The sequence below is a fragment of the Grus americana genome, chromosome 1 (genome assembly GCF_028858705.1).
Source record: "Grus americana isolate bGruAme1 chromosome 1, bGruAme1.mat, whole genome shotgun sequence".
Classification (NCBI taxonomy): Eukaryota; Metazoa; Chordata; class Aves; order Gruiformes; family Gruidae; genus Grus; species Grus americana.
In genome coordinates, this window is record NC_072852.1 from 88,413,048 (window position 1) to 88,433,300 (window position 20,253).

General features: G+C 37.0%; 1 protein-coding gene across 1 annotated transcript in view; it reads left to right on the forward strand.

Annotated features, from left to right (window-relative positions):
- The window catches only part of SPAG17 (sperm associated antigen 17), a 118,004-nt gene that overhangs the window by 373 nt on the left and 97,378 nt on the right, over positions 1-20,253 (forward strand). Inside the window, exons 2-3 of the mRNA XM_054810419.1 lie at positions 7,630-7,770; positions 8,156-8,215. Coding sequence (XP_054666394.1) covers positions 7,630-7,770; positions 8,156-8,215 — 201 coding nt within the window. The remainder of the gene's footprint in view (positions 1-7,629; positions 7,771-8,155; positions 8,216-20,253) is intronic.

Genomic DNA, 20,253 nt, shown 5'->3' on the forward strand with positions numbered 1-20,253 from the left:
CCCCACCCCGGGCACCGAGCAGCGGCCCGGCGGGTTTCTTGCTTTTCCTCCTGGGCATTTTTTTTTTTTTTTCCTGGGGCTCTGGGTGCCAAGTTTCGGCTCGGAGTGAACTTTTTATAAACTGCTGAACAACGAGGTTTGATGGAGGTGCTGACACAGCATTAACTGTAGCGTTGAAAATGTGAGGCTGTAATTTTCCTGCTTGAGTGTGTGCAGCTAAAAAGCTCTTTTTTCTTCCCCCCGCCCCCCTTCCCCCCTTCTTTTACAGTGTGTGAGGATCTAAAGGCATATTTAGGTTTCCAGGTTCTATGTAGGCAATGTAACTCTAATAAATCTTGACTTAGAAGAGAGAATTTGGTTTCAAAATAGCGAAGTAGTTTAGCAAACAATAATATTTATCTAGCATGTGTTTATCTAGCGCTGCTTCTGCAAGTGAGACAAATGACTTCCGTGGCTTCCTTGTTTGCTGGGTTCCTGTTTTGCCCTATTAAAAAACTGAGGATGTTTTTTGTTGTTGCTGCGTTTGGTTTTTTTTTTTTTTTTAACATGCCAGGAGTTCTGGTTAAGTATGAGGACTTTTAAATTCAGGGGCAGGCTTTTAAAGTGGATAATCAGTTTTCCTGAAAATGCCACAGATGAAAAAAAATCTCTTAAATACTTGCTTTTTACTTTTATTTGATAGTAACCATACAGTACAAGTTTAGCCAAACAAAATCACTTTTTGATGTAAGCTGCTCAGCTAAAGCTGTTGTTTCCCATTTTTCCCTAGAATGTAGATACATTTTTTTTTCAGTAGAGTTCAAAGGCTCTTGAGCCCCTTCTTGCTTGTGAAACTCACCCCTGCTCTAGGAGAACCTCCCTGAAGCATGAGAAGGGGGTGGAGATTCAATCTCCATCATGTACTCTGTTCCTGACCTTTCTCCCAAGCTTACTAGCAAGGTGCCAGTTAGTGATTTATTTTTTTTTATGGTGGTGGTTATTGTGGTTGTGGATATTGTCCAGTGAATTCACTGAACAAAGTGCTTTGTTTACTCTGCTGCTTCTATATGTAATTTATTACATTTGTTAAATAGAAACCATTATATTGAAGTATTTTAAAAGGTAGGAAATAAAATGCTCAAAACTTAGGAAATGCCAAAATTAGGATTATTCAGGACCACACATTGAGGCAGATGGAAAGAAACATTAAATATGTTCATGGAACGGGGCAGGAATTCTGTAGGAAAAAATATGTGATCACCTAATGAAAGATTATCATAATACCTGTTCCCGTGGGGCTGAATTAAGATTCCTTGGTTCCTTAACTCTGGTATTGTCCAACTGTTTTCTGTTCCAGTTAAGCTAGTTCCAGTTAAGCTAATTCCACTTTCTCTGTCTCGCTGTTAGCAGGCAGAGCCTTGAGGATATGGGGAAAAACTGTCTCCCTGCTGCGGTCAGCTTGAACTCAGGCTTCTGCGATGCTGGGCAGCCACTGAAGTTTCTTATTGCAGGAAAATTCTTATTCAGCTCTTATAGTCATGGGCAGGAGCATACTTGGTGCAAAACTGTCAAATGCCAACAAATCTCTTCTGACCATGTGTGAATCAAGATTCATCAAGTATGGCCAAATGTGGGTATACTTAATGTAAATAAACGCGCTCTGTAAAAGCAGATCTTTGACACAAGTATGGCTGTGCTGCCAAATTTTAGTTCCTTCCTCTTGAACACAGAGGGAATTGAATATCTTAATTACTTAATCACATAGGATTTTTTTATTAAAGGATAAAAATGACTTTTAAAAATCAAATCTCATTCTGCAAATAGTCTAACCATGCTATCCTCCCTTCCCTGCCCCAGTAATCTTATAGCATACAATATTTACACTCGAATATATAAAGGTCAGACACTGAAAGCAACCTGTAAAAGAAAGTGTTGAGCAACTTTAATTGTAGGTGTCACCAGACACACTGCACAAAATTATTTCTTACTCCTCCTCAGTATTGTATGTGATATACCATATGAATCTGAAATTATTTAGGAGATGGCAAGAACTCCTATCAATTAAATAAATTTCTCTCCTCACAGTTCATGTTTAAAGAATTTTTAAATCTTTTACTTGTATCAGTTTAGAGAATATTCTTTGCCTTCAGTGGAGTCAAAGGGAATTTACTAGAAATAGTTTTAAATTGTACCAGGTAGGCTGAGCAATGAAATTTCACATTTTAATGTGTGTTTATGACTTACAATATTTTATTAGTCTGATCTATGAAAAGGAGTCATTTTACCAGTGGTGTTAAGATTTTATGGACAGGTATGCTAACTAAAATATGATTTAAATGGTATATACTAACCAAATAATTGCTTTTACTAAACACACTGTGAAAACTGGCAAACAGACAACTTAAAAACATGTACAGAGGAAATACGGATTTTGCAAAGCCTTACATTGTAGTTTATGTGCATCTTTTTTGTTTCTAATGTGCTACATAGAAGAACATGTTGCTGCAAGTTGTATATGCCTGCAGATATTTATCAAGATATTTTGATTGGGTTCACTGCAGAATGAAATTACAAAGATATAACTTAAGATTTGTAATTTTAAACTTTGCATGCTTTAAGTAGTTAAAGGGCAATATTGGCTAAGTGGAAGGTGAATTCTGGGCAAATACAGCCCTTAACAATTGAAATAATTGTTTTCTATTATATGTTCTTATTAGCTAGTATAACTAAGCATAGCAACTGGAAGCCACATGCTGCTCTGACGTTCCATCTGTAAGGTTTCTGTCACTTTATTGGCCTTTTAGGGCCTGAAAATTGAACTAAAATTAAAGCTTGTAAAACCACTAAGAGTGTTCTGGATAGGGTGGCTCCAAACTTTTGATTATTATTCATCCAGCTTCTTCTTCAGAAAGGAATTAACATTCAATCGAGAGGTTTTGATACTCTCTCACCTGCCCAGATTATACAGTGAAAGCTCAGGCTCTTAAAATCAGAATCCATTAGTAATATGGGGGTGCATCAGTCAGCGTGAAAGTGGACTTGCAGATTTCTTAACAGTGATGCCCTACACAGTCACTACGTTAGGCCTACAAAATTGCTGATGAGCAACATTTCCCAATAATGCCAGCTGTATTTAACTGATTTATAGGCTCCCTCATTGCTGAAATCAAAGATTGCTAGAGGTAATATTGCCCTAAGTGTTCAGAAAACACTATTAAATCTCATTATTTCTGAAGGCATTACTTAAAAATCAGGAGATTAAAGAACTCTTGTTGTTTGGTGCTGAAGTGTTTGGAGTTTAAGTTTTCAAATGTTTCTCTTCAGCCTTTACAGTTAAATCTGAAATTGTGCTGTAGTTAAATGAATGTACTAGTTGTGGCCCTAAGAGAAAACAAAGCAAACAAAACACCCAGCAAAAAACCCCAAACCATTAAATACCACAAGAATAAGTGATGATGCAAAATGAGAGATACTCAGGTTGCCTGGAAAGTGTGTGTGTGTGGGTGGAGATGGCTGCTTGATGCTTTTCCTGGCCAAAGAGATCTAGAAACTGGTACTGCAAAAATAAACAATATACCTGACTTTTTCAAATGTTTTCTTTAGAACACCTGCTCTTTTGTGTCTAGGAAATGAAGCAAAGAAAATAAGATATGTTTAAAAAGGAAACAAAATTTTGTGAGCTACATCTGCTTTTTTCTTCAGTGTGAATTGAAGTTATAGATTATTTTTTTTTAACATACCTATAGCTATTCCAATACTACTCTGACAAAAAAGATGTAGGCTATGTGTACTGGTTTTTAACTTTTGGAAAAAAAATCACAATACAGGGGCACACAAAGGAGACTTGAGAACGAAACTGGGAGATGACGAGATGCTTTGTGTGTTTTGTGAAAACAAGAATTTTGGAAAACTGCTAGCTGCTTACACGGAGCTTTCAGAATTAGGTGGATCTTGCTGGGATTGGAGCCTTTTCACCTGAGGGACATGCAAGCTTCACACATAGATGGTTATTTCTAACACTGAGAGAGACTTTGGTGTGTTTCAACTCTTGACGTGGCCAAGAGTTTTGAAACAGGGGCGCCAGTGTCATTTGTGACAATGATTGTCACTGGATGTGTTCCAGTGAGATTGGTCTGGCCTTCCCTTAATTGGAGCTTGTTTCAGATTATTTAAGGAGTATTTGGTTACCAGTGCCACATTTTCAGCTTTTTTTTTTTTTCTTCATTCATGTTTGAATCACCGTTGTTGATTCTCTGGGATATCTACTCCCGGCATTTTGGTCGTCTTTGTTCACAGTACGTAGTGCTTGCATGATACTCTCAATGGCAGCCTCCCTAGACTGTTTCCATGCTTTTCCAGTAGTTATTTTTATGGTTTTCTTTATCCTGTTCTTTAAGCTGGGAACCTCATTTGAGGTAGCCTTAGGGTCACTAATCTATCCTCTTTCAGATCCTTTCTCAGGTCTCACTTCTACAATAACATTTGAAAGAATTAAACTAAGTAGTGGAGCAGTTGTATATTGAGGGAGAAAATATTTTTAAAGTAACCATATACATTTTACTACTTTTCCTTCTCATTTTTATGTTGTGATTTTAGGTGGTGAGCTGTAGAAGCAGGGTCTGTTTCTTCTCTATCCTTTCAGTGCCTTGAACATTAAGGATACTGTTACAGTATTGATAATATAAGGACAGTATTGCAAAAATAATAGATTTTTAAAGTCAGAAAAGAACATAGTCAATTAAACACCTTAAACTATGTACTAACGCTGCACATTCACTGCCCTTATTGACTTCATGTGCTGTTCTCTATGTTCAGCTTTTCTGAAGAATGATCCTTGAGGGCTTCAAAATTGGTCAGTCTAGAAATAGATGACATGCTATTAGTGACTCTGGGAATTCTGGATAATTATTCCCTGCTAAAGTACGTGTAGCTATTTCTGGTATTTATTTAGCTCTGATTCCCAGCTATTGCACCTTTTTTACAAAAGGAATATTTTTTTCTTCATTTTGCAGCTAGGGAGATATGGGCTATCTCTGATACAGTTAATTTTTTATGCAAAAGACCTTGTATTGAGTTGCATATACTTCAGTAGAATTAAGTGGGGTTATAATTTTCACCACCAGTTATCTGGTAAAGGCTCATTCCATGTATTTTATTTTTAATATATTAGCCAGTGTTTTGCCTGTGCTGTAAATATTCTCATAGCTGTTCTGTGGAGAAGCTTTAGCAGCTTGTTTATTTGAAGCAGGGAATTTAGCTGGGGAGAGAAGATGTGACACACTGATGTCAAGGGCATACCTTTTCTGAGGGCATACCTTTTTCTAAGAATGTTGTGTTTGGATAAATCCTAAGTTTTTTTTAAAAAATTCATTTTTCGCAAACAGGATGTTTTGCCTTGGTGCTTTGTTAGGAGCTGCTGTGAAGGTGGGCATCACAGTGGAAATCAGGAAAATTCTCTCTCTGTTGCTTTTAGTGCCTTCCCAGGGAATGCACAAGTATCATGAAGGAGAAAGTCTCATTGCTCAAACATAACTGACAGTGCCTGGGAAGTATTAGAGGGGCTGGAGAACATGGATTTGGAGAAGGAATCTGAGGATGGAGAAAGCTGGAAGTTGGATCAGATAATGCAACTAGGGACTAGCTGGACAAGGAGACTGAGGACGAGAGCTAGGGGAGCAAGTAATGGATGTGGGAAGCGTTAGAAGTGGCAGAACTCAGATGAAGAACAGAGGTGGAAATGGAAAGAGAAGTCAGCTAGGGGCAGTTGGGACCAAGGAGTGGAAAGATCAAGAAGAGACAGGACTATAAGGAAGACAGGTTTCACAGGCATCCTTGTTGCAGGATGATGTTGATCAGTGCTAATCAGGTGCAATTTGTGGGCAACAAGATATCAGCGTGTTTTAAGGAGGCACTTAAGAAGGCATAAGGCAGAGGGTTTAAGACTATCGGATAGAGATTTCTTCACATATCTGAAGAACTGCAGGAAGTTGTGGGAACAGGCTGTATATTGCTGCTGGACCATGCTTCCCCTAGCATTTAGGCTTGAACTTGACCTTCCCGAGTTTTACTCTTCTTGTGCTGTTAGCATCTGTCTGTGACACTTACTGGGTGTCGTTCCACTCTTTTGGTGGTCCTCACTGAAGAGGACGGCGTAGGGATACCAATTCCTCCATTAGCTCATGTCACAGGTGGATGGTTGTTCTAAAGTCTCTGTCTCTGCTGACAAGCCCTGGGAACACCAGGATACTGCCACATGAGGGAATTTCAATCTCAGTTCTGAAAGCCTAGAAAATTATGCATTCACACACAAGTACATATCTAAAAGCTCTCTGTTCAAAGAATGGTAAAGTTTTTGTGTCCAACTCTTGGCATCTATACAATGACAACTTCAACTTGAATTCAGATTAACTTCAATTTCTGTGCACATGTTTTGATCATAAAACTGGAATACCTATCTCTCTCATAGTGCTGTGCACTGGTAGCTGTTGTGGCAACTTCAGGCAGGAGGAGGTATCATCCCCTGTCCTCCCTCCCAACTATAAAGGAAAGAAAAAATTTAGTGTACCTGGTACAGTCCCCACACAGGTCATTGCTGCAGTCACTTTTCCATTAAGCAGTGCCTGCTGCCCCAGGTCAGCTGGACACTCTCCTCATAAATTCCATCATGTTTGCATGCTCCTAAAGCATCAGTGATATGCTTGCACTCTCCTGCATTTTGTAATTTTTAAAACTTAATGTTTATTTTGTGCTGCTATAAAACAGCAAGGAAATTTGACGCGTGGAATTGTAGGGGCCCTTTTGGATTAGGTATCTGCTCTGTAGCTACTTGCAATTTCAGAAGGCTACACTTAGTGACCCAGGTGATCTTTCCATGTTTTTTGTTTCTCTGAATATTTTGTGGTTAAAAAAATGGGACATGTATCTATAATCACGTTGTGCCATATTCATGTGAATATATGCTTTTTTACCTAAAGAGTATGACAAATTGTTTCCCTCCATGCAAGCGTTTACTAGTTTGAAACTTATGTCAACTGTTGCTTTCGCCCATCCCAAGCCATCAGTTACTCAAATTGCAAACATTTAAGTACGTTTTTTTTCAGCTAAGAGAAAGAACAAATGAAGAAGGGTACAGGAAAACTGGAAAAAGAAACTTCTCCCTTTACCATTTACATCTAACTTTTTTTTGGAATGGTCCTTTCCCTCATTTTACCATCAACTCTGGTTGAAATTTGTTTATTTTTTCCTACTGCAAATAATGACAATAATACATATATTCAATGACGATAGTACATAAATTCAAAATTCCTTTCTTGTTTGCTTACTGAACTGCCAGATCTGAAATGACATTTAAAAGTTACTTTATCTTTGTGTGATGCTAATGCAGCATTTGCATGCGAGATTTGTAGAGGTTGTGAGTAGGCATTGGTGTTTTCCATAGCATAATGCTGCCACCTGATGGCAGAAAGAATTGGGACAAAGTAGTATGTGTTTTTTCGGGTTGTATAGTTTACTTCAGTGTGATTAATACAGTGATGTTGAATATGTCTTAAAGGGAGCAACCATCTCTACATGATTACTCCTTGAAACTGTGGGGAAGTGCTTTTGTTTGCTTGTGCTTTAATATCTTAAATACTTTATTTTGGAAAATAGGATGACTGGAAGCCTAGCATCGCTTTTGTTGTTGGGAACAAAATTGAGGATGAAATCCACACCAAGGCCCTGGCTCTTGCTGTGCAGGTGCCACAGCGGAAGCTCTTCAGCGTGATAACACATGAAGACATTTTCAGACAGGTATTCCAAGAAAGAAACTTTTAGTAACAAGCCAAACCCTAGATCTCACTTCTAGATACTAACTTCTTTGGTCTATGGTAACTATAAATTTTGTATTCAGTTGAATTGCTCTGTGGAAAAATTACACTAATTAAAATGTTAAAAACGGAAAAAGAAAAGCTTACTGTATAAGCTGGTCTGCTCCCTGTAAATAGTGAGGTTTTGTTACAGACTTTTTTTCAAGGTGCTGGTCACAGAAGTTCCCTCCCTAAGGTACAGGGGTACTATAAGATGATTCCCCTCTGTTTTGGAATGCGAGTGTAGTGTTTGCAAAGGGGAATAACGAGTAAAATAATTTGTGTAAACTTAAAATCTTCTCACAGTAGAATGCTTTATTTCCTTGCAGATCAGAGAATCTGGGAATGAAAAGGGGAAAAAGGTTAAGGATGTGCCTATGTACTATGAGGTAGGTTAAAATATGTATTGCAGAGTCAGTGCTGTTTTACACTGAGGTAAATATAGCTGTGTAATTGTTTTAGGCATACCTGAGTAAATGCAAATCTGATGGATGTAGCTGGTAAAAACACTCAACCATCTAGATACTTTAAACTGCTTTCTTTTTGTCATACCAACAGTGTTCTATTGGACTACTAATTAAGTGAGGATCAAGATGTCTTTTTACGGATATGAATTTTATTATGTTAAGAATATGTTATGTGGTCATATTTTGATGGTAGTGTCACAAATTAGAGAAAAATGATAAGACTCTGATCTCCTAGATCGTCCCAGTAATTTAGAGGCTTATACCTTCATTTATGGGAATGCAATGCCATAAATGAAACACCATCTCTGTGTGCTAGTACCCATTATTATCTCAGTTTGATGTTAACTACTAACCTGGTTCCTCTAATGGGGTATGTCAGCAGGGTTAGGAATCATGCGTAGTACAAAGAGGACTTCCTTCTCCCTACCTTGTTAATGTTTTACTTACAGCTTGTGAGAGGTTATAAAATCCTGTGATTAATTAGAAGATTGTTTAAAATTTTCTCAGGTAGAGTTTTATGGCCCTGCAGACCTGGAGCATAAAGAATTTTGGATCCCTCTAAAACAATCTTGTTTGCATTTTAGTTCTGCAATGACTAATAAACTTTTTATGTGTCTCAGGTTTTGGACAACTTTATAACGGATCTTTTTAGTTGCAGTCTGTTTTTCGGTAATGCCAGACTACTATCTGAACAAGTCCCTTTGGAATTATTTACCACTGACATGACTGTGAATTTTATGCAATTAACCCTCTTCGTTTAGGACTAGCCTCCCAGGCAGACTCACCCTTATATTACCTGGGATGTAAAACCCCTTCTGTCCTACTGACTGATTTTGAAGTCTAGCTCTAAGCAGAAGCTTTGTATGATACCTGTATTTAATTACTAAGAGCAATTTTCCTTCTGAAGTGGATACTTATTAAATTCCAGCTGTCAGTGCTGTGTCTCATTAGCTACTTACTTTACTCCTCAAAGACATTTTTTCCTCCCCTCCTTTAACAGAGAATATAAAATGCTTGTTCTGACCTTTTGCTTGGACTTAGTTTCCGTTCTGGCTGTAGCAAATTAAAAGATTTATCATGTTGCCGCAAGCATATTACAATCCTGCCTCTCTGGGCAGAATTTGCTCCTAAGTTTTCACTTAAAGTCCATGTGCAGTTTGGGCATTCAAAGCTTTCACTGCAGTAAGGATAAACAAGTACGAGGTTAGCACAGAACACAGGGTTGTGAAATGTTCTTCTGAGAGGAGCATCTTCACTGCATACGGTTCTCTCCTCTGTGGCAGGATTCAACACGGTGGCATTTCCACAAGTGCGTATTCATTTCTAGGGAGGCTGTAAATGAGATTCCTGGAGCTTAATGGTCTTTGAACATATGAAGTGTACATGTGTGTGAATTTGGGACTGATGACATGCATAGTAATGTGGTTATTAATGGTATTAATAGTAACATTGTTACCCATGTCATTGGTCTTGCACATTGCATCTACTGAAATGCAGGGGGTTTTAATAAATTTCAGCACAGCAGTCTGCAGTGCCTGCTTTAAGTCAAGACACTTTAACAAACTGCTTTTGGTATATTGCAACCTAATTATATATAATATTAAAATAATTTCTTTTGTCTATTCTAAATTATTTCCCTTCAGAGTTTCTATCGTCTCACTGGGTTGTATTTCCTATCACTCTTATTGTACGAAGTGAAGAGGATCAGGGCAGGGTTTATGAGTTTATGTAGCTAAAAGATTTCCAAATCCAGGAGAATTAGGTGTCTAACACCTTTTCTGTCTCTTAAGTGACTTGATGGGAGTAGAAGTTCTGATTTGTAATTTTGTGCTAATTCCAGCACTTAATTAAATTATGTTAGGCTGAGTCTCTCGTAAAAATGCCGTGGAATTTTTTTTCTTTGTATATGGAAGGGAAAATGTTATGCTGCCTGTAAAATAACAACAGATTTAATAATGATTGAGATTAATCTATCATGTACAGTTTTTCCAGCAGATGAGACCTAAAATTACAGTATGTTTGAATAAAATATATGCGTTATATGTATATACATATGCAAGGTATGTATCTTCTATTGTTTATCTACCTGTTCATTTTGTCAGCTTTCTATTAAGGTTGGTAATGTCATGTGTAATTAAAGTGACTTACCACCACTAAACATGATAGTGTTTTAGTTTCCAAACTTTGAATTTTGAAAATCTATTCAAGCCTAAATTTTCCATAGTAGATTTGTTCATGAAGCTGATTTCTGCCCCCCCCCGCCTTGAAAATTCGGTGAGATTGAGTTTACGGGCTGTGTGGATGGAAGGGGTTTTGTTTGGGTTTTTTCCTTGTATGAGTTGTTTTCCAGTTTTGTTGGGACTCACTGGGACAGGGTCAGGAAAGTTGCCTTTATGTTACCCAGGAAATTTTGAGAAGGAATAGGAATCTTGTCCCATACTTATAAGGGGACAAGGTGGAGGTGGGGAGTAGTTCCATGGTGAGAAAAATTGTGAAAGAAGATGGAACCTCATGTCCTCCCTTCACGTGAGAAGACTGGAAGTAGATAGATGGCATTGCCGAAAATGGACAGTTGAATAAGGGACATGGCCGTGAGAGAGAGAGAGGGATGGAAGGGAGAGAGATGTGGAATAACTTTGTGGTTCTCTCAAATAAGCTGAGATGCTTGGATAAAGTATCATGGAAGGATGAAAAAGGCACAAGTAGCAGAGATTAGAGCAGTTTTGTTTGGATGTGGATCCCAGATCGCTGCCTCTAAAACGTGGTGTTCTGCTTGTGAAGCCAGCAAAACTAAAGTCTTGCAAGAGCAGCATCCTTCCACACTGCTCTGACTCATCTCCAGGACAAGTCATCTTGTGTAACCAAAAAGGCTTAACTGCAATTAAAAATACTATTCTTCATTCCACTACCTGTCAAGAATTAATATATTAATTCTGGTTTTTCACAGCAAGGCTCCTACCTATAGTTGTCAAACTGAAAAATATTATCAAATCAGCTGCCAAATCCAAATTGTGGCCCATTCTCATCTTAGAATTCTGTGAGACTGGAGCAGAATAAATCTGCTGTAAATAAATATTTCTCAGATGTTGATCACTGGGTAGATAGCTAACTCTACTGGTGTCTCCTGCATTTTGAGGATGGGAGGCAGCATGAGCAGTGTGCACTGCACTCCTGAAATCCTCGCTAGACTTATGATTCCTTGAGGACAGGTAGAGGTGACTACAAATTAGAAAAGCTCCTAGGCATGGCAGAATTTTTTATTTTTTTATATATATATATATAAACAAACCTAAGGAATAAATTAATTTTCTTCTAGGCTCTGTATAGTATGCTGTGGAAGTAGAAAACATGGGCACAATCCAGGGGAAGAGGCCATTACACAAGTGGAGTGAAGTCTGTGATAGCAGCAAGTCCCATAATTTGCAGGGGGTGGGTGGAGGAGGAGGAGCTGGTTGGAGAAGGCATTCATATTGGAAAGGAAAAGGTAAATGGACTATCTGGGCTTTGGACCTCAAATGTAGTGGAAGTGTTTGATGTAGTTGAAAGGAAAGTTTCCTGCAGGTGAATTTTTTTTTTTTTTTAATCCTGTGCCATCTTTAATGATGCCTTTTTTCTCCTCTTCATCTTTTCCATCCCAAAGGAGCTTTGGAAAGATTTTCCTTCTCCCTTCATCTCTAGCAAAACTTTCAAGTGTAAATATGATCTGTTTTCCCAAGAGACCATACTGAATGCAAAAGCAATAAATACATATATATATGTGCAAAATAAGATCACTAAATTGTTTTGATTCTTCATTTTTGGTGAGCAATGCTACTGACAAGAAAATTTGTAAATGCTGTAGCCCAAGAGTTGGATTTCTTACCAATGCTGCTATCACCAGCTTGTTTTATGTTCTATGAAATCAGTAGATGGATTTTATTGGCAGAAGAGACTAGTATGACCTGTACCACAGGTCACAGTATTTAAAAAAAAATATTCTGTATGTTGAAATTTTTAAAATCAAGATTAGATGTTTTCTCTAAATGTTTGGAAACAATTGAGAATCTGCTACAACTTAATTTGCTTCTGGGGAGAATCTTTCCTGATACAAGTTACTTCTAGTTTCAGTGTAAATGTATGTTTGAATGTATGGCTTACAGACGTATTTAGTAAATCAAATAAAATCTTGCAGTTAATCTTCTCTGTGTAGAAATTCTGAGATTGTGTTCAAGTTGTCCCTTAATTTTCTCTTTATTTAGCAATGTGTAATAAATTCCTTCTTTTTATTTTTTCAATTCTTTAATAATGTCTGTGAATCTTCTCTAACAAACATTTACAGTTCATTATTTTTATTTAATTGTGGACACCAAATGGACTTAGTGTTTTTGTTGAATACATATCAAAACCAAGCATTAATGTAATGCATGTACTCCTATTTGATAGCTCATCGTATACAAATCTGAAGATTGTGTAAGTGATCTGGGCTACTGTTTTACACTGAAAGCTAATTTTGGATTGATTGGTTCACCCTTGCCCAATGAGTCCTTCCCAAAGCTACCACTTTACAGTTTCTCCATCCTCTAAATTGGTCTTGTTTTCTTTCAAGATATGTCTTGTAATTTAACAAAATCAAATCATATTGCTTTCTTGCACTATACTAACTACATTAACCAAATTTCTTTGTATGAATGAGTTTTCCACTACATTTTTTGTATCTCCCATGTTTATTGTGTCTTCTGGAGATCTTATAATTGAAGACTGTGTCTTTTCTCAGATTGCTGACAAACTTTTAAATAGAGTAGCCTCAATATGTTGTATTTGTTTGATGATGATTCTTTGTTTGTAATTGCATTTTTAGATGTCAGTTAAGGAGTTTTAATCTTTGTCACTGCTTTCTAAATCAATAGTCAAAGAATATTTAGGGAATTTTGCTTTTCACAGTATCGTATTATCTGTTTCAACTAGAATTGCTGTCTTACCAGAGAAAGCTTTGTGAAAAGGCCACCTTTTTTGTTTTGTTTTGTTTTTTTCAAAAAAGAACAAAATTGAATTCATAATAATTATTTTACCTTCCTTTCACTTGTTGTTCATTGAATCCTCTGTCAGGATATTAAGGAAATAATATCAGCTCCTCTGTTATTCTGTAGTGATCAGTGCCAGTACTTCAAATACATGTGTTATTCTAGTTTCCCTTTTTTAAGCATTGGTGTGACATCAGCTTTCTTTTATTTACTTTAAAACTGCCCTTGTTCTCCAAGAGTTGCTTAAAGTCAATATTCATCATCTAAAGAGCTCCTCAGGTACCTGTTTTTAATACTTCTTTGATTACATTGTCCATGTCTACTGGGTTTTGGTATGCCTAGCTTTAAAAGCTGCCTTTTTGCAACTTTCTATTCATACAGTTGGAAATAACTGCTTATTAATGAAATGATACAACAATATTATCTGTTGTTTTTCTGAATATAGATCAGAATAATCACTGATTAGCCCTACTTTTCATGCATCTTTATTGACTCTTCTACTTTTTCTATTTAATACCAGACCAATGTCATCTTAAAGACAGTTTTTCCTCATACAGTTTAAAAAAAAAAAAAGATGTTATTGTCCTTATATCTGCTGGCATATATTGTCTTTCTCCTGTTTTTCTTGCTTTTCTTCCTTAAGTCTGAAATAGTGAGGACACTTAAATCAGGCTATCCAGGATCTTGTTACCCATCTGATTGCACTGAATTATCTCTGTTTGATTCTTGCATGTGACGAACAAGCAAACATTAGCTTGCATGTCACGTGCTGGAACTGTTAGTATTTAAACAGAAGAGAATATAGCATTTTGATTACGAATTGTTCTGCTTCTTATCATTGCTGGCTGAACACAGGACCTGTTTGATTTTCCTGTTTACTTGCTTCCAGATAAGCATGGCAAATGATTTTCATATAAAACCTCGCTTTATTTTACCTCCTTGCTAACAGGGAAGTAGTATCAACTTAGATACATCAAACTTCTGGACTGGTAAAAGCAGAAGTGCCAGTTTTACTGTCTAAGTCAAGATACATAACAGCCAATGCATATCACCAGACATATTGAGATACCAACTTAGTTGTGCAGTTTCAACAAATAAACCAGAGACCCCCAAATTAAATCCATCTACTGCCAAGTATAATATGCACAGTTTTGCCATTAAAATCCAATTCAACTGAGTTCTTGCATACAAATCTTAATTAATTCACACTTTGGAGAGCTCATTTTGAGGACAAAAAGGTTATTGGTTAGAAATAGAATCTTGCATTGTTTTAAAATTATTTATATTGTACATGGGCTTTTTTCTTTGGTTTATTTTTTTCCATAAGATTGTGCTGTCAGAATCCTTGGGAAATTGTGTAATGTTCACAGTACTTCTTGCCATAATAGGGAATAGACTGTAGCAGAGACAGAAGGCTCCTTGGGTTTTCTAGGTGTAAATGAAACGGATTCTTCTCCTGTCGCTTCCAACACAAAATACAAAGCCCAAGATATTAAGAACTTCCGTAGGACAGCAAAGCATATCAATGAACAAGCTGAAGTGGAAAAAAATGGAATTAATTTAGCCAGGAAGTAGCGGATTTAAAGCAGTCTTTAAGCATTTCTGTGAATGCTTTGCTGGAAATGTGTAGAATGTAGACTTCTGAAATGAGGGTTGCTGCTGGTAAGACTATTTGAAGTGCTGGTAACGTCATGATGCAAAGAGAAGGTCCATTTTAGATTGGAATTGAGCGTGTAGTTCCTGGGATAGGTGCTCTTACTGTATTATGAAGTTTTTAATATATATTTATATATTGTATTTTATGTAGTTATATGATATATAATTGTATGGTATATAGCTATGTAATATATATTTAATATATATATTAAAAAATGTGTCTGTGCATGAGCATAATTACTGAAAACTACCTTCTATTACTCACCCCAATGGCATAAATTTCATTCAAGAAACCAGTTAAGAATAGCTATTCTATTTCTAAATAACTTTTATATCCTCTCTTCAGTAGGTCTTAACTACCTCATACATTTTCTATTATCTTATACCTTTCTATTCTTATGTCCTTTTTTTAGACTTAACAATATCTTCATCCCTTTTTTAGACTCTCTCATCATTGTCTCTAACAATATCTTCAGAAAAAAAGAAAAGAAAAGAAAAAGGAGGGCAGCACTAGGGACAAGGAGTATGCATTTATTTTGTGATAAGGATGTTATAGTAAATTCCTACGGCAGAAAAATCAGAAGTTTTGGTTTTAACTTGATGTGAATACACAACTCTTAATGTCACAGACATAGCACTTATGGCAAGGAATATTTTCGCCCAAGAAGTACAAGCTGTTGTGAGTTGTGTGGCTTCTGGAGGAGAGCAAAGACTCGTAAGCAGCCAGGGTATGTGTCACTGAAGAAAAAAGTTTCAGAAATAATGTTAGTCAGGGTTTTTAAGGAAGCCTTTTGGTTTCTTGTGGAAACATAGAATTAAAGGTGAAATATTTTTGTGGAAGTGTATAGATTTTGATGAAACACCATCAGAAAGGTTCTGGTCAAGAGTAGTCTTTCTCAAAAGTAGAGATAGTTGTATTAAAACCCAGCCTTCTCAGTCTAAAAATGTATATCAATAGAATTCTATTTTGTAATAAAGGTTAGAAAGATTCTGTTTTCATTCCGCTGTAGAACAAAAATAATTTAAAAAGTTGTTATAAAATGGAACAGCTCAGGAGCCAAAACTTGTCTGATGTCATTAATTTGATGAGAGAGTTTGATGGTAAAAACAACTTTGGCAGCCATGCTGAATGGTCAGATGGATAGAAAGATTTGATTTTATTTTTCATTCTGATACAGAGCAAAACAAATCCTGCAGTCTTAAATGTTGTAATAAAATAGAACAGTTCTCCAGTCAGCCTTTGTGAAGTGCTGCTGTGTGGATGCAAGCTAAGAGGATTTTATTGCAGAAGGACTCGGCCCTTACACTGTATGGATATGCAGAGGATTAATGGTCAAGAAACAGTTGTGAATTGTTGTTAAATGAAGATGGCTTTTAGGGAGGTACCTGCTCCAGGGAAGGATGAGGGACTTTAAATCCTGCTGTGGGCTCTACCTGCTCATCTGTTTTCAGCTCTGTTGTTTCTGTTACCAAGTTCCTACCAGGTACATTGTAGTACAGAATACAGTATGTTTTGTAAATGATCCCACTGCATGAGGTGGTACATTTATGTGAGGTAGTTATTGTCTTGACTTCTGAGGAGAGTTTACCTGCTCTGCTTCCAGGGTCCAAGTATTTAGGTCAGTTTAATTAAAAGGATGTTAAGGAAAAAATTTGTTTTAGGTTTAGCAAGTTTCGCAACTCCCATTGGTCATCAGCAATTTGTGAATATTAATACGAATTAGCCTTATGGAAGACTACCAGTGTCTGCATTTGAGCTGAGGTTAGATTTACCTCCCTCTTTATCTCACAGGAGATAAAAGCAATTCGGTTTGCGCTGCTGCCAACTCAATAGGGACAGTTTATGGCTGTGCCAAACTATTCCAAACAGACAACTATCATGCCCGAGGCCACAAATCTTTGGTATCTTCAGATGAACTGCAAACTTGGGTTATCCACATTCCTCCTAGATAATGTTAAGGTATTCCAAGATTTCCTACATCTTGAAGAATTTACTGGAACTCACTGAGAATAAGCTACATGAGCTCCTACCTGTCCTGCTCACCTTAATTCTTACTTCATAATGCCTTTCACTGGTGGACTTCTCAGTGCTTGCTGAATTGCTTAGACAGAAAATTGCCTTGCTAGCACCAATATCAAAGAGAGTAGAATATCATTGTCAAATGCCCTCTCATAACTTGGCCAAATGGAAACAAAAGAAAATGTTCTGACAAAAGAAAAGGCGTTCACCTCAGTTCAGCTGCCTTTCCAGAACAGCAAAGATTTCACCTAGTTCTGTGTTCTACATCCCAGTCCAGTATGGATATCTTAATGACCTAGGTCATCCTAGTGGCATCAGCGGCATGCCTATGATCAGGTAAATAGTTTTAAACATTGCATAACAGCAAAAGGATTTTTATTTCAAATATAGGAAACCCGTGCCACCTAAAGAGAATAAAATATTACCCAGATTAAAGACATACCACCATGTTTTTGCATCAGTCTTTGGCATTGTCAAAGCATCTGATGCCACTGCATCATCAATAGTGGTGTGTGTAGTCCTTTGAGTTATCAAATTATATGCTTTCCATTTGGGATTTATTTATTCCACGAGACTGAACTGTTGTTACTATGAACCAATCAGACCTATAAATTGTAGTTGTTTGCAATCAATTTCTAAAGTCTCTCCAGTTCAGTGTCCCTTTCCAGGGCCCCCTCTAAGGACAATATGTAACATTTAGAAGTACCAGGATTTCTAAATGCTGAAACTGGGGCAAAAAATGTTGAGCTACTGGCAGGAAAACAATCTGTGTCTTCTAATTTTCTGTTTCCTAAAAACTGAGAGGTCTGGTTCTATTATTTACATGAGACAATTGAACATGTAATCTTTTCTTTCCATTTCAGAATAGCAACTCTTCCTCATAATCGTAATTCTAGGATTCTAGAGGTAATGCTCTCTGCATGTATTGCTATTTTACCACTGTTAGTTGTAAATATTTGGCCTGAGGCCATTTCATAAACCTAAAAATTGCTGACAATTTTTTTTTCTAGGAAAGAAACTTGATACCTTTTGAAACTCATCTATCTATCTAAAACTTGCTTTAGATCACTAGTGAGACCTTGTTTTTTGTGGTGGGTTGACCCAGGCTGGAGGCCAGGTGCCCACCAAAGCCGCTCTGTCACTCCCCTCCTCAGCTGGACAGTGGAGAAAAAATATAATGAAAGGCTCATGGGTCGAGAGGGAGCCTCTGGAGTAGCCAAAGGAAATGCTGTTCTCTGTTTTGTTGCCTTCAAAAATTTCAGGTGACTATAATTGATTAATTAAGGACAATAGAGTGTAAGTGTCATTTTTCTCAATTAGAGCAACTAATCCCAGGATCCTTTATCACCAAAGGAAAAAAAAAAAGCCCAAATCCCTGTTGTAAAACTGGACCAAGATGGAAAGATCCTGCCTAGGAGTTTTGTGGTGCCAAGCCCACAAGGCCATTGGGACTTCCTGGCCCATGAGTTTTGAGGCTTCATAGAAAACTCTGGCGAGATGTTGATGAGACAACTTTGCTTCTTAAATTATTTTGTTCCACCTCTGATTGGGTTCTCTTTCTAGCCAGATGCAACGTTAGAGAAGCGTGACTAAATCCTTTAGCTCTGCAACGTTCATCGTGTGGATCCAGTTGGCTGGAATTACTGGAGCAAATTTACTTCTTAGAAGCATAAACTATTCTACTCCACAATGGAAAGACTTGCTGGGCAGATTCATACCAGTGAAATGTAAACATTTCAAGGTTTCATCTTAGCAGTATGTCTCATGTGAGCACAGATCACAGCAGATGTGCCTGTCCTGTCTTTTTAAAAAGGTCTGAGTTCTGTACGAGTTCTTCAGAAATCATTTAAATGCTATTTCAACTATCTTCCCCCAGTCAGAGTGTTAAAAGGAAACAGGTACCTGAAGGGTTGCATACAAAAACTTTCCCTGTGCATAAAACTCCTCCTCCCTGAGATAGCAATGCTAATGACTGATCTTTGGAATCACTGGATATTCGTATCGTGGTTTTTCTTCCCTTAAAGCAGATCCTTTTGGTAGCAGTTAGGTGGTCAGGAAGTCATAGGAGGTACATTTCATAGATGGTGAGAGCTCTTGTATGAGCCAAGGTAAAAAGTCATCCTAATTTTTATGTAATGTAGTTTCTCATTTTTACTTAAATTAGGTTATTCACTTGTTTGTGTTTCCCTTAACACATTACTTAAATACTTGTAACACTAAGACACATATGCTGTTCACATGTCTTACAAAGTTCTCCTGCATTACTGAGATTAAACCAGTTAAGGTATGCCCTCGGGTTGCACGTTTTCTGTAGAGAGCAGTTTAAAGAACAGACCTTCTTACAATGGATGTTTCTAACTAGGTTTCTGCTAACCAGATCAAGCTGTGTTGTGATTTGGCAAAAAACCAGACTCACTCATATGAGTGACAACATATTTTTCTAGGACACAAGCAGCCATTGCTGCTGCTTTGAGAACTGTTCTTGTAATAGAAAGGCAGATATTTAGTATGTGAACAGCACACATATTTGTTCAGTATTGCTCAATAGTGAAAGTATCCTAGTCTTATTTTAGTAGGTTTGTTTGAAAACAGCTCTGAGGGGCAGAAGGAGTCATCAAATCTGCTTTAATTAATTTTTTTTCATTCTCTGGAATACATGTTGGTAGAGTCTTCATTGATTAACAAAGATGATTCATTGTTTTAGCTTAAGTTTTACAGTCTGTCTTGTGGATACATAAGCTCTGTATGGATCTTTGTTCAGATATGCAATTGATTTACTGATATATATGAGTCCTTAAGCTCAGTTTGAATTGTGAGTCATTAATTCACATTCTATGATTCTATAATAAAGGATAATGATTAAGAAAGTGATCTTTTGACAGCATAGTTGGGAAGAGGTTCTGAGAGGAAAAATGAAATTAGGTGAATGGTCTGATAGTAGAGATTAAATTACCTTTCAACACACTGCAGGTGTGATCTGAAAGAAGTTGTTTCAGTCAGCTCCATGCCTTCCTGGTGTTCTTTCAAAATGATCAATCATAGTATGCTGTAGTCAATGAAATGATGGCAGATTCAGAAATATTTAATAGCATGTGTAAAGAAGTCTTCTTTGAACAGAAGAAATTTATCAGTGTGACACATGCAGCTTTTGTTCCATAGTTTGTCTTGAAAGCTGCTTGTGAGGGATTCACAATACTGATGGCAGACTGTAAAGATTGTGCTTTTTCTTCCCCTTGCTTTTATTAGCTTGCTCAGGAAAACACATTTGAACAGTAAATAATAAC